Here is a 16,123-nt window from a genome sequence, read left to right as displayed (position 1 = left end):
CACAAGAGTGAGATACTGTGAATGGTATCTTGCATCATTGAATGATTGTTTATTTGTGTTCTTTTCGTATGAGGCTTGGTTTCATCTTAATGGTCGTGTGAACAGTCATAACTCTTGCTATTGGTGTGCAGAAAATCCTAATGGTGTTTATGAAGTCCCTCACTTCAGCATCTTTTATAAGGTAAGATTTCATATATGATTGTATACACGCTTAAAGCAGGGCAGCCGCACGCGAAGTAAGTTGGGCTGAAGCAGCTGCTGTAGCGCAGAGTACAAACACTGTGCCTTCGGTCTGAGTTTATAAGAGAGACCCTGTACTTTACCACCTATATTCATCTTCATGTTTCCTCCCATTTCCTATACTTGACTGGCTTTCTTCCTACCCTAGACTTCCTGCGTCAAACTGAAGATCTCTCAAGATGGTCCCTCAGTGAGTGTTTATTATGCCTACCGTCCTGATGAAGCTGGGAAGCACAAATTAGCTCATTGAGGGCTGAGAAGAGATGGATGTAGAAGAACAGGAATTGATGAGGAGAAAGCCTATCTATTCAAAAGAAAATGTGATGACTGTCCTTGACCTTTAGTGTTTAGAACAGGAACTGATGAGGAGAAAGCCTATCTATTCAAAAGAAAATGTGATGACTGTCCTTGACCTTTAGTGTTTACATGTTTGTCCTTGTCTCATCTTTCTGTAGCTCCATCTTCTTAGTGACCTGTCATTGTGTTCATTCTATAGTGTGTTCCTATTTTTATACAACTTGATTTCCCCATAAGGAATAAAATCACAAGAAATAACTTACTTACAGAAGATAGTGAATCCTTTACGCATGCTTGTGACCGTCCCTATTTTTCTCTGTTGGAAATGATTCCCAAGAGTGCTAAATACAAAACCAGCGGAGAGGCGTGTGATATAGGGCACACCTGCCAAGATACCACCCTGAAACAAATATAGTGGTACAGTATTCATTCATTCAATTCATTCAATATCAATGTAATTTTAGGACTTAGTGATATTCCTACTGGTGGTCAATTGTTTGTCTCAACTCTTCAAAGGAGTTTTCCATGCCACAGTTGTTAACCTGGACATAAGATTTTTCATTCACATAATTGAAAAGATTGGGTAGGGAAATAAGTTCATTCCTCGCAACCATGAGTATTTGCTCTATGAGGCTGCAATCCTGCTATACAGCGATGGCAGAGAAGTTGTCGAGGTCACGAAAACCAAGGGTAACACAACCCTCTTGGTTTATAACTGTGATATCACTAGCATCTATTTTTGTGTCATGTTCTTTTTCACAGCACTATCACACATAATCCACTTCTCATCACCAGCTGCTTCTGAAATGGATCATGTCGACTCCATCTCAACACAGAATTGCAGGCAGACATGCACAACCAAATTCTGTTCATTTAGTTCATGTGGTACCCAAATAACACAGTGATGAACATTAAAAAAAAAAAAAAAAAAAAAAAAAAAATCTCTTCAGTTGGCTGATCACATTTACAGGATGATATACCCTATTCAGTTCTTGTGCTAATTCCTCTGTTGTTCTCCTTGAGGTGTGTTTAACTAATCCTTTTAGACTTGTCAGTACTTGTAGTTCTGTCGGTATAAGAATTGTTTTTAAAACAAAATAATTCCAGACTGATATCTTGAAAAACGCTTCCAGCATTTCCAGTCAGTTACAGAATCTTTGCCATAAACATAATGAATCTCCTCTGGGTTTGTGCGGTGCCCTTAGAGAAGTAAAAAAAAAAGTATAAGGTACTTATAATGCTCCATGTCGACAAACATTAAACTGGACAGTTATATCACAGTTATAAACCGAATGACACCTAACTCTGTTTTTGTACCATTGGCTGTAGTGATCTCGGTGACTTCTCTGCCTCAACTCTATAGCAGCCTCATCAGGCGAATATTCATGATTGTGCAGAAAGAAATTGAAGAGCACCCTCGAATAATGCTGTAAGCGCCACTTTTTCCAAAAGTGATGTTTTGGTGGAATAATGTTGTATATTCACATGCCCACCCGGTAGCCATGATCGTTAAGGCATTAGGTCTAAATGGCCTGTCACCATGATTAGCCGGTTTGAGTCCTGTTGGTTGAAAAATATTTCACCATCAGAATGTTGGCTAGCAGAGTAGGAGAGGTGGTGAGGACATATGCCACTGTTGATGGTGATTCGTCCATCAGATGGAGATGTTAAGCCTTGGAGAGACCCCTTGGTGCTATCCTACAGGAGTAGGCTATGTGCCGGCACCGGGTTTCAAATCTCCCCATATTCTACTTCATATATCACATCTTTCACTTAATCTCTTAACTCCTTTGTTGAGGTTGACGTCAGGTGGGACATCCTGTCAAACTCACTACGAAGATTCATCTCACTTTTACCCAACCCCGCAGAAATGGTACGAGGGTTGGACATGCAATATTGTATTTTCATATGCCTGGAAAGTGCTGCAGTCTTTGGGAAATATCTGAACTAGAAGTCCATTCATTGTTCGTCTAAAAGTTGGTATCTGTGTAAAATGTTGTATGTTCTGAGAAGAAGGCAGAAATCTCTGCAATATCTTTGTCTCCAGACCTATTTCACAACTTAAACAAAGGGAGAAGACAGGAAAATGTTAATGAATGGAAGGATAACAAAAGGAAGATACTGAAAGGTTGTGGAAAATTGTATACAAGCAGGTGGAGTTGTTCGAGATAAGAAATAGACACCTAACAGGATAAAAGGAATAACGTTGATATCCATTCTTTTCTTGTTTCAGTAGCACTTGACTTGGGTATATTTATTTCATTTTAATAAATTTGTATACTGAAAGTAGGAATTATGGAATACTTATATTATGAATGTTTTTAAGTAATCGTGTCTTTATTGAAGTGCATTCTCAATTTGTATTCCACTGTAATGAGATGTTTGCATGGATATGCAACATTTTCCCATTAAATTCCTGTTGAAAATCTATTTATTTCTTTACATGATATTTATTTTGGAGACATTACCGTGTGTTTATGTTCTTAACTCCATTGTGGTTATGATGACTAAGAATTTTTATTTAATTCTTTTAATATGATGTGAGAGTTTTGGTTGATTTCCAAGCAATCTGCTGAGTGGCACCTATAGAATCATTCGAGGGACCTCGCCAATTTTTCCCCACCCAATATATGATAATATCTTTCTTATATGTACAGTGAAGTCAACTAGGATATTCATGAAATATCTTGTCAAAAATATTCTTTCAAAATAGGTCATCAAAAATTGTATGTCCGACAGAAGTGAATGTAACTGAAGACTTTCACTGTTCTTAAAATAGTTTTTTTAACCTTCATTAGAATTATTTCAATATCTAATACAGGTATTTTTACCTAGAAAAATGCTAAGGCATATGGCTGTAACATATGGTCTTTTCCTCTCCTGAGGCTTTTGAACTCTAACTGCCATAACATAAATATTATTTTGTTTCGAGCAAGAAACCCCAGGGGTACGCATTGCTCAACACTACCATCGGATGGCACCAGCTGCCAAGTACTGGACATGTGGTCTTCGAATTTAGTGCAATGGCTACTGAAGAGCCTCCGTGGCTCAGGTTGCTGCACACCGGCCTCTCACCGCTGGGTTCCGTGGTTCAAATCCCAATCACTCCATGTGAGATTTGTGCTGGACAAAGTGGAGGCGGGACAGGTTTCCCTGTCATCTTTCATTCAAGCAACACTCTCCAATATCATTACATTTCATCTGTCAGTCATTAATCATTGTCCTAGAGGAGTACAACAGCGTTGGAAGTCAGCACAATTGAAGGTTGCAGATCCAAAACGATGAGGGTCCACTGTTTGTAGTTGTTCAGAAAATGAAAAAGTATCAGGTTTTTAGCATAATAAAGTATGTATGCACCCTACTTAAAGCATTTAAGACAGAAAAAATTTAGAACATAAATTTAATCTAATGCAGTTTTTCAAAACATTTTATGTCCAGTCAAGATGTACATCCGTGCTTGCAAAAGGTCCGGTCGTTCTGAATTTATGTTGTTAGGACCTAAACCAATATTAAAAAACCAGATTTGCAATTTCCAAAGTACTGTGCGAGCGGCAGTGTACCCAAAAAACCATGAAATTTTTGGACTTTTTTAAGGTTTTGCTCAATATCTCAGTGAAGGAAGGGTTTGACTGATATCGTCACTCTATAGACTTTTAAAGTAGACTAAATTTGCTACAATTTGAGATCAGGGGAGCTCCATATAGCCACTGGTTCCCATGACACAGTTCTTCAAAAATAGGCAATTTTTTCCAAAAAGTTGATTTTTTTGGAATGGTCACATATTTTGTGAAATATCTTCTAAAATACATATCCCATGTCAAATATTATATGAAATGAAGTTATAGTAAATTTAATTACCTTTCATTTGAGATCAGACTGGTACCTATAAGCCCAACAGTTGTCTCAAAAATGGCAGATAAAAAACAGTCATAAGTGGGTTTTGGGGGAAAATGCAAATACATGGTTCTCAGATCTTTTTATTGTTTTATTTATCAAACAGTTAAATTTTTTACTGTAAAAAATTTGTTTGATGAAAAAAAGTAATATACCTATCAGGAATTACGTCATCGTCAAACATTGTTTTATATACCTACACACTAAAATGCTTGTACAAACATCATGATAACTATTATAAGGACAAATTGCATTTACATAAAAAATAAAACTAATATAAATCATGTAGGAATTGTGTTTTGGTTGCCAAATCATGCCTTTCTTTTTATCTTAGATGGCCCGGGCTTGGGCTCGCACAAAGATAGTGTCTTGATGACTGTGATGGACGCTTGAAGAGGCGCCCAGTCTGTAGTTGGGTCATCTTCATCGTCTGAGCATTTCAGCTCCATATCCGGGACATTAATGCACAATTTGCCACCGCATGACTGGCAGAGGACTGGGCAGTGGAGCCCAGCCTTTCTGCATGAGCAGCTCCCAGAGCATCCTTTCTTGCATTTACATGAAATTTTTTGCAGAAGGGCAGGAGGGGCAGGATCCATGGTGGTGGAGATGGGGGAGAGTTACTGGGAAGACAGCTTCCACCCCCAATCAGTGGGATTCAATTCGACTCCTCGCCACTTCTGCACTTGGAGGTAGCACCTTGCTGCATGGTGGCCTGCGGCATCTTCCGTCGGTGGCAAACGGGTGAGGTTTATGCTCGTTGAAGTGACAAACGTCTTATAACACAGGAAAACCAAAGTATCCCTCGCAATGTCACCCCCATAAAGAGCCACAAAGCACTTGATGTCTGCTTCTCTCACGGCTTGTGGGGTGGAGTCTGGCCGAAGGAAGACCTCCACTTGCTCAGCAAGTGGTTCACTCTTGCTCAGGAGTGTTGTGATTTTGGTCTTTCCTTGGCCAAACGATGCTGGGTGGGGGGTATCGCACCCGGTAAACGTGTGGGTGAATAGTACCGTCTCTGGTGATCGCTGGGAGTCTTGGTGATTGTAGGAGTTTGTAGAGTAATGACAGCAACCAGCTTCGTCCTTTGTGCTCTTCTGAAGGTAGACGTTTTCCTCTTCAGCGCCTAAACCATTGAGAAGAACAAGCAGGTCAATGTCTTCTCCAACTATGATGACCCGATCGGTTACTGCTCTTTTTGAAAGCGCCGTCATGACGATCTCTCGATCTGCATCTTCTTCGGCAACAGCCACTTCTACTCCCTCCTTCTGAAAGGCATCACAAAGAAGAGTTATTAGGCATCTCTTGTTGTTCTCATTGCCCAATACATGCTCTTGAGCAATTTGAATTACTGCGGATTCATCGAACGTCAATTCATAGCTGGAATGAGCTGTGTAGCGCCAGAGTTGTTCAGCTGTTTTGGTGTTGTTTTTTTGTAGCATCTTTGTGGTAGCCATCAGAAACGATGGAGACATTCTTCCCAAAGTGGTTACGGATGTAGGTGGTATAACGCACCAAAAGTGCTCGAACTGTGCTCTTCTGCTGCCGCATGACCTTGTGCAAGAGGTAGCCACCATCCAAAACGACGTGAGTGCTGGCATCTATCGGCATGTGTCTGGAAAGAGGAGTGAAGGCAGAGTACGGAGTGGATTTTGTGCCCTTGGGCATTGAACAGAGACATCGGGAACGGGGCGCATTCATACTTTAAGTCACCCTTTAAATCCTCAGGACTTGTCAGAAAACCACTACTGATAGAAAGCAAACTGTCAGTTTTGGGAAATGGAGGGTGGAGAGGAAACCAGTTTTTGAGTTTACCCACATCACTGTTATCTCGGACGATTCTAGAAGGTCTCATGCCTATGTGCTGCTCCCCAGTAGGACATGAGATGCTGCAAAATCTTTGAAGCTCTTCACATATATTCACCATAAACACCACCTTGCCAGCACACTGTCGGAGATTCCCCTTCCTTGGGTCAACCCACCGTAGGTCTTCATGGATCGCATCAGCTTCTGTTAAATTGTTAGGTCTGACCACAACCCAGACTAAAACTTGTCAGACCGTTGAATGGTGAATGATCCTTTTGTGAACATGTCGTATTCACTTTTATCCATCCGATCTTGTAGAGCCATCATATCCTGAAGGTAGAGGTGCGCGCACTTAGCGTACAAAAAATGTCCGGCTGCGTGGACAAAAGAAAGCATCTTGTGGACAGTGTACAAATAAAGGTTCCAATAAAAAATAAATAAAACCATAAAACCATAAAGATTGTGAGAACAGTTTATTTGGATTTCCTCCCAAAACCCACTTATGACTGTTCTTGGTTATTTGCAGTTTTTAAGAGAACCGCTGGGCTTACAGGTACCACTCTGGTCTCAAATGAAAGCTAATTCAATTTACTATAACTTCATTTTATATAATATTTGACGTGGGATGCGTATTTTAGAAGATATTTCACAAAATACTGTATGTGACCATTCTGAAAAAATTCACTTTTTGGAAAAAAATGCCTAATTTTGAAGAACTGTATCTTGGGAATCAATGCCTGTATAGAGCACGCCTTGGTCTCAAATTGTAGCACATTTAGTCTACTTTAAAAGTATGTAGAGTAACTGTACCGGTCAGACCCTTCCTTCACTGAGATACTGAGCAAAATCCAAAAAAAGTCCGAAATTTTCATGGTTTTTTGGGTACACCACTGCTTGCACAGCACTTTGGAAATTGCAAATCTGTTTTTTTAATATTGGTTTAGGTCCTAACAACATATACAAAATTCAGAACGACCGGACCTTTTGGAAGCACGACCCCCTTTTCATGTTTAACTTGACTGGACTATTTGTGTTGCACATATTTTCAGGGGGAAAATGGGGAGGCTCCATTAGGACAGTTTGTTCAAAACATCAGTAAAATCTAATATTCATACCTTTTTGTTATGTAATAATCAATTTCTAAGGGTTTTTGGTACCAGAAATATTTGATGTATTTGTGTACATTAATACTTTATAGTCAGTATTTTTCAAAAAGACTTATTACTAATAATTTATTGTTAAAAATGAAAAAAGTTAAGTATGACAAGATAATGAAATTATTACTACATCTTATAGTCTTGTTAATCCAAAAGTTTATCCATAAAACATTCTTCTTTTTCACGAAATGCTGCACTTTATAGAAGGTTCTTATAACAATATTAGTAATATAGCCTACTCCAAAAATTAGTAACATGACTCTGAGGGAATAAGATTAATTTCTAATGGAGTATAAAAATAACTTACTTTATACACTCCATTTAGTCCAACAGTTCGTCCAACAAATATAGGTCTTCATCATTTTCACCAACTTCAGCACTTTGTGGAAGGTTTTCATAGAAATATCTGGATTTCAGTTTTTCCAGAAACCTTTTCAAATGCTGGAGATTGTTGTATTTTGCTGTCGCAAGTGGCAAAGGTCCATTATAGAGTGTTTCCAGTGGTAGTCATCTTGGTTGTGGTTTATCCTTTTTTTCCTTTTTTTGATGCTTGCCACATAACATTGGAACTTTTATAAGCTCCACAAAAAGTGTCACGGTGAAAAACCATAACAGGACTGTCAGATTCGACTTTCAGGCAACGAATTGGATGTGTAGGGAAAGGACACTTGGGTTTATAGACTGCTTCCAAGTGCTTGGTCCATCCTTTGAAGAATTCTCGTTTGCAGTCAATTACTTTGAAAGGAAATGGCTTAGACCGGCTGTTCTCAATCACTTCTCTCCACTCATCTGGGGTTTCAACGTTTGATTTCTGGTTTGCAATGGCCATATTCCAGTCGCATTTCACGTAGGAATGGCCCCAAACTGGGAAGAAGACCTTCACGCAATCAAACTGATGTTTCTCTATGACGAGATGATGGAGAAAGCGGAATATGGTGAAGTTCATATTCTGGCCACCACAAGAGTCACAAGAAATCACAAGTTCATGAACTGTTTGAGGGAGAATTTCAGTCACAAAATGGTAAAGAAAGGAGTAAACGTCGTCTAGTCCTCTTCAAGCTAACGTCTCATCGTAGGTGTAGAAAACTGAATCATTGTTGGACAGGATATGAATATTAAAAGAGTGAAAATTTAGTTGTCGCCTGTAGTAAACATCGTTTGTTTTGATGTTTGGTGTCGGTAAATTTTTTTGAAAATCCATGGCTACTGCTGTGAGGGATTCTACCTTCTGACATTTTTTCTGGAACTGGAGTAAAATTTATCGGCTTTGGTTAAATGAAGTTTTTGTGAAACCTCCCGGCAGTCAAGTTCTTTTGCCTTTTCCTCTATCATCTCAACTGAAGCAGTCCTGATGTCTTCAGTAACAGCATTTTTCTTTGCCTTAAACTCGTCACAAATACTGCAAGTATCCATCCTCGGATACCCAAAGGAAATGTTGAAGTTGCTTTCAAAGGTATTTCTGAAAGTTTCATATGAAACTTTATTTTCTCGTTGTACATGTGGCTCAGTTTTGCAATATTTAAAGTCTCCGGAAGATAAATTTTATTGGTATCTTGAATTGAATAATGTGACTTCTGGCCCCTCAGTGATTAATAAAGTAAAAATTATGCCCACAAGTTTCTTTTGAGATTTTGTGAGGTCTATTGCTATGCTTACCTCTTTAAGCTTTAGGGCTTACCCCTTTGGAGGCAAGTGACATCTGAATGCGTTGCACCCGATGAGCTGTTATTCCATGGATAGCTTTAAATGCCTTGTAACATACTTGCTTGTCAACCATGGAACCACCTTCTTCAACCCGCAATCTAAATGAACATCTAGTACGGTACCAAACTTCTTGTCTTTGTCCTTGTGAGCCCGAATTCTTTGTACCGGTAAAACTGTAATCAAGCCACTTAAATATGAGTTTTATTCACCATATGTTTCCATTGCATTAAATTCACTGATAATGTGTTTTTGTTGACTCTCACTGACATTATTGATGCACGATAACCTTTTACATAAACAGTCAGGGCCTAACTCATGCGACCATGCTTCTTCCTGTTTTTGGTATTTTTTGATCCGACTTCACATTCTTCATCACTCACTTCACTAAAATCACTTTCCATGCCGGCAGAAAACAAGTCAAGAAACAATACTCAACAAAAAGATACTGAAAACTACTGACAATATAGATAATCACAACACAACAACAAAGTAAACAACACTGGCCTCACCTTGTCTTTCTAGCACCAGCTGGCAGTAATGTGTGTCACGTGATTCTAAGCGGACGCTCATCGTTTTTTCTCATTTTTTACCCCCGTAACCTGTATCTTTCACTGTGTTTATTGAAGGACTGTCAACGTTTTCCCCCTGTTAGCACATGGCATAGCAAAAGTACAAGGCTGAGCTAACAGATGGCATTAATATATCAAAAAATAAATGGACCCTCATCATTTTTCCCCTGGACCCTTCAATTCTGCCAGATGGAGGCTTCATTCATTCCATTCCTAACCCAGTGGAAATAGGCTGTAGATTTTCATTTCTTTCAGTGTGGCTATTACTAGAGTGGTGCAGCCCTTTAAGCCAGAGCCTCCAGCGAGTATGGGCGGTGTCTGGCATGTATAGGAAACTAGTGTTGTTGAGCTCAAGAAAGTTGGAGACAGTAAAAATACCCAACCCCTCAGAAAAGGAAATTAACCATATACAGGGCATTTACTTTTTAAAATTCTAGGCCTCATATCAATGGATCATTCTTCCTATAACTAGACTGAACATTTTAAACTTGTAATTGTTCCTCTTTGATACTGTGGCCACCTGGCTACCATGATCGATAAGGCATGAACTCTCTATGGTCTGACACTATAGTTGGCCGCTTCAAGTCCCACTTGTTGAAAAGAAATTCCCCATCAGAATGTTAGCCGGCAGGGTAGGAGAGGTGGTGGTATAATGTTCCTAATCACTAAATTGCGTGTCAAAAGCCTGGGTTCAATTCAAAAACCTCCCTGCGATGCTTGTACAGTAAGAAGTGAGGGTGTATATGATGCTGCTGATGGTGATTCGTCTGTCTGATGGAGATGTTAAGCTTCAAGCAGACCCCTTGGTGTTATTTGACAGGAGTAAGCTATGTGCTGACACTGGGTTTCTCACTCTCCCTGCCTTACCATCATTACCATCATGATCTCACACCCAGACGCACAGGTCAGGTGTAAAATAGAAAGGCTTACTCTGAGACTGCGGCCCATTCTACATGAGCTGTTTAAACTCCACTGTCAGGCTGCTAATAAAATTGCTCTGCTTTCCTTTGGATCTTTTCCAGTTTTTGAATAAAGTAATATTGGTAAAGGTAACATAAATTGGAGCTGTACTCTAATTGGGGTCTTACCAGTGACATATACTATCTCTTTTACATCCTTCCTACAATCTGTACATATCCTCATAACCATCAAAATAAATCAGTAACCTTTATTTTGGGTGATGTTCAGGACCCAGTTCGAGCCTGGAGCCAACAATAATGGGTGGACGTCAGAGGAGAGGCCTTACAACTCATTACCACACTGCATGGATGAGTTGTAAAGGTGCTACACAGTGTTTGACCAGGTACCATGTACAAAGAGATCCTGAGGTTGCTTAAGGGATGCTACGGTGGCCACCAGCTGGCTGCCACCTGCTGAATCCGACTGTAGAAGAGGGGACAGCACATAGGTGAATCCTTGCAGGAATTTGCAGCGCAGGTAGAACAGCCTGCCCACAAGGCATTAAGTGGTGTGAGGCTGCCTACGCTTTCTTTTTACGGGCTTCGTTATGCCAAGATCCTCAACACCCGATGCTCGAAGGGGAGCCTTGCCTTAAGGAGGACGTCACCATCAGCCTGAGGACAAAAGTGGCAAAGATCTCAGCAGATTCAAAATCATCGATGAGGGTATGAACCATCAGGTGCGAAGAGAACCCTGATATTCACTTGTCACCACTGGAACGATGCTTGCCAGCAGCAGAATACCAAGGTTCCAGAAAAATTATCTGCTGGTATGCGGCGAGTGTGGTCATGTGGAGAAATGACTGCTGACAGTTGGAAGTTCCACCCTGGGGAACAAGTAGGGGCCAACAAGAAGAGGGCTCATCAGTGCCATTATTACCATGCCTTCGCTTTACACCAGACGTAATCACCGAGAGAAATGACAACAGTCTAATTGTGGATGAGTGGCTTGGAGAAAGGCCGTGCCATGTCGTGATAGGCAATGGCGTGACATTCGCCATCTCGAAAGGTAGATAAAGGGAGCCAAGCTGCCCTTATATGCCATGAACGGCTTCATGAGACAGCATTCCTACCCTGAAAGTAGCGCTACTCTACCTGGCATTGGGGCAGATAAGTCTATGGATTTTGGCCTTAGTCGTAGATGTCACCTATGAGGTCATCTTCTGCTCTTGATGCACTCCATGTTTATGAAGCAACCGGTGATGTGGGAAGGCATATGCTATGGCTGAGTTTAGTCGTCAAGAAATTACTGTATGTTCTGATGCCCTGAAACACGCCTCCAAGTAGTGAGGGTTAACACTACCCAACAAGAAAGTGATACCGGCTTGTAGTAATGTGATGGTGACGACACAACTGGAGAGGTCTCTCAAGGAGGACAGCAGATCAGTGGAACCCGGACTGAGCCATTGAACGTGGATTTTATCAGGTCAGTCCTGACAGAGCTCACGCCAGTACGAAATCGGAATGCGATGTCATGGGACCAATGGATTTCCAGCGAGTCTGAGCTCGGAACATGTGAACCAGCCTATCTCATGGTACCAGCAGACACACAGGTGCTTGAAACTAGAGAAGCGGGTGGTACGCTTCAGAGAGTGATATCTGACACACCAGAAGACATCTAGAGGCAGATAGGTTTGAGCAACTCAAGAGGCTGATTAAGGAGTTCCAGAACATTTTCACATTAACCAGAGGTGGCTACAAGGGGACTGACAGACTGTTCCATTATGTAAACACCAATGGCATGATCCCTATCCCAAATATTCTGTAGAGACCAACCAAATGCTGAACGACATGAAGCAGCGTGGGTGCTTGAAGAATCCAGCAGTCCATTGTCGTCCCCTCTTGTGCTAGTAAAGACTTGAATTCATGAAAATGCTCCACTTCTATGTCGATTATTGGAATCTGAATGATGTCATCAAGAAAGACTGCTTTCCATTACCCTGAACAGATGACACCTTAGACACGTTATCTAGTGCTCAGTAGGGATATTGGCAGATGGAGCTGTACCCTGAGGACAAAGAGAAAACAATGTTCTCTACCGCACAAGGATTGTGAAAGATCACCGTAATGCCCTTCAGACTGCGTAACACACCTGTGACTTTCGAGCGACTGATGGTGGAATCTGTGCTGGGAGAGCTCACCCAGGATGCCTGCTAGGTCTACCTAGATGGCATCCTTATAGTAGGATGTGCGTTTGAGGAGCACATGAAAAACCTCCAGAGAGTGTTACAGAGGCATATATGTGTGTGCGCCACTTAGTCCCATTAGCCATTACAGGATTAGGGATGAGGTTAGGTGAAACTGTATGGCATGTTTTTACAACTGGATGCCCTTCTTGTCACCAACCTCAGTTGAGGAGGGTATCGAGATGAAATAACTCATGGTGAATGAAATTGGGTAAGGAGGTGGAAGAATTCGGCCATGGCCTGTGAATAGGAACTGTCCTAGCATTTGCCTGGAAGTGAAAATGGGAAACTATAGAAAACCATTCTCAGGAGAGCCGATGATGGGGTTCAAACCCATTCATCTCCCAAATGCAGACCTTGGCTCCATAGCCATAGCGTGTTAACATGCATGGTCCCTCCGCTTGGTACAGACACTGTAAGGTGTTCACCTGAAATTGAATCCTGAAAATTGCTAACTTTTCCAGCAGGAGTCACACTAACTAGGGCACATTATATCACTCAAAGGTGTACGGGCCGGGCTGAGTGGCTCAGACGGTTAAGGCGCTGGCCTTCTAACCCCAACTTGGCAGGTTTGATCCTGGCTCAGTCCGGTGGTATTTGAAGGTGCTTAAATACGACAGCCCCATGTCGGTAGATTTACTGGCACGTTAAAGAACTCCTGCGGGACTAAATTCCAGCACCTCGGCGTCTCCAAAGACCTTAAAAAGTAGTTAGTGGGACGTAAAGGAAATGACATTATTATTAAAGGTGTACGGTAGCTATCAACTAGTAAAAGCTAGCAGCCATGAGAAAGTGTCTTGTGCGAAAAGACAAGTGGAAGCTGAGGAGTGTACCTACTATTGGAGCTTCTTTGCCAGCTTCAACACATTTCAATGCCATTAATGCATTAGTGGAACCATAGCAACATAGCATCCCTCAAGCAACCTCAAGATCTCTTTGCACATGGTACCTTGGCAAACACTGTGTAGCACCTTTACAACTCATCCATGCAGCGTGTCTGTGAGTTGTAAAGCCTCTCCTCTGATGTCCACCCATTATGGTTGGCTCTGGGCTCAAACTGGGTCCTGAACATGCGTCAAAAAAAAAATTTGCCTATGATACAGTGATGAGTTGAGCTACAATCATTAGTGAATGTGAATCTAGTGCGTTGAAATTCACATCCATTGATTACAACAATAGCATATGGGCAACAAACCGCTTGTATTTTCTGATTTGTTTACTGTTTTTCCTTATATTTTCACATTGTTATGTCGTGTTGTGTCTTTACCTTTCTATAGCAATAAATAATAACAAATCATCTCCAATATTTATTTTCACATTACCGTTCTTAAACTTACATTGTGAAGAGATTTTCAAAGGCATCATCTTATCCATTAACTAAATACTAATATGAGAACGTGTTTATGTGCAGAAAGGGACCTAAAGTAAGACTTTTCTGGTTCTAAAATTGGCGTAAGATACTGAGAATTAAAGAAAAAAAAGGGTCATGCTTCTAGGTCCAATACTTCAGAAGATATTCTTTATTGACTGTCGCTATTGAGAAAACTGTATTTTGAGAAAAATGCAATTACAGCTTTTGTTAATTTTCTTACCAACTGTACAAAGTGTTCTTTTTTTTTTTTTTTGCTAGGGGCTTTACGTCGCACCGACACAGATAGGTCTTATGGCGACGATGGGATAGGAAAGGCCTAGGAGTTGGAAGGAAGCGGCCGTGGCCTTAATTAAGGTACAGCCCCAGCATTTGCCTGGTGTGAAAATGGGAAACCACGGAAAACCATCTTCAGGGCTGCCGATAGTGGGATTCGAACCTACTATCTCCCGGATGCAAGCTCACAGCCGCGCGCCTCTACGCACACGGCCAACTCGCCCGGTACAAAGTGTTCTTACCAATTGTACGAAGTGTTCATGACATCAAGTGGCAAAGATTCGAACTGTTGTGTAACTTAATTTGTTAAGAAGACCCATAGGTAGCACAAGAAGTCAAAACATAGAAATGCAATTTTTACACCACAGACATTTCTATTGAGCTCTGCTGTGCCTTGCCGACTTTGGGTCCCTTTCTGTGCCACAGGTCACATATGATGTTTCTTGTTTACTGTGCATTGCTTCAATATATATACTGCTGTACAAAACTTAAGGGACCGAGCTCGATAGCTGCAGACGCTTAAGTGCAGCCAGTATCCAGTAATCGGGAGATAGTGGGTTCGAACCCCACTGTTGGCAGCCCTGAAGATGGTTTTCAATGGTTTCCCATTTTCACACCAGGAAAATGCTGGGGGCTGTACCTTAATCAAGGCCGCGGCCACTTCCTTCCCATTCCTAGGCCTCTCCTATCCCATCGTCACCATAAGACATATCTGTGTCGGTGCGACGTAAAGCAAATAGAAAAAAAAACTTAAGGATGAAAGTAACTTCGCTAAGTAACATAGCTTGATGAAACTTGAACCATACATTGGAAATACAGCTACAGTATGGTACAGTAGGCAACTGAGAGGAATATGCGATAAGATGAACAGAAATGACACTTTTATACAGAGAGAAAAAATTACAACCATCACTGCAACTCATGATGGTCCTGTGGATATCACAAAAGAAGGGACATGGTTCTTAAAAAGGTGTGTGATCACCACTGAAAGCGATGCATGCTCTGCAACGTGTTCCCATGCTGGCCACAAGATTGGTAAGGAGTTCTTGTGGCTGGGCATTCCATTCCTCCACCAGCGTGGTTGACAACTGCTGGAGAGTCATTGGTGCATGTGGACATGCTGCAATACGTCTGCCCAACATGTCCCACATGTGTTCAATGGGATTTAAGTCGGGAGAACGGGCAGGCCAGTCCATTCTCCGAATATCCTCTCATTCTAAGAGCTCCTCCACCTGCGCTGTTCGATGCGGTCGTGCATTGCCATCTGTGAAAATGAAGTCAGGGCTGAATGCACCCCTAAAAAGACACACATAGGGAAGGAGTATACTGTCACAATGAGGCGATGGTTGCATATTGCCGCAAAAGACAAGACCAACCGATTCGATAGATCATCCTCCTCCACAAAAATGCACGGCCCCATACTGTAGCTCTAACTATCTCCAAGCTACAGGAAATGCATTAGACTACACTTGATCATCCTACTTATAGCCTGGATTTATCACCCTGCAATTTCCATTTGTTTGGGCCGCTTAAAGAAGCTCTAGGAAGGCAATGATTTGAAGATGACGAGTGTGTGGAAGACTTAGTGCGCAACTGGCTGGTGACACGACCCTGTTCTTTTTACGATGAGGGCATCAAAAAGCTGCCCATATGCTGGGACAAATGC

General features: G+C 41.4%; 1 protein-coding gene across 1 annotated transcript in view; it reads right to left on the bottom strand.

Moving 5' to 3' along the window:
* LOC136857234 (uncharacterized) overlaps positions 1-16,123 on the bottom strand; it is a 229,969-nt gene that overhangs the window by 49,590 nt on the left and 164,256 nt on the right. Inside the window, exon 6 of the mRNA XM_068225001.1 lies at positions 805-937. Coding sequence (XP_068081102.1) covers positions 805-937 — 133 coding nt within the window. The remainder of the gene's footprint in view (positions 1-804; positions 938-16,123) is intronic.

The sequence above is a fragment of the Anabrus simplex genome, chromosome 1, assembly GCF_040414725.1.
Source record: "Anabrus simplex isolate iqAnaSimp1 chromosome 1, ASM4041472v1, whole genome shotgun sequence".
Taxonomy (NCBI): domain Eukaryota; kingdom Metazoa; phylum Arthropoda; class Insecta; order Orthoptera; family Tettigoniidae; genus Anabrus; species Anabrus simplex.
This window is presented reverse-complemented; position numbering and strand designations above follow the sequence as displayed.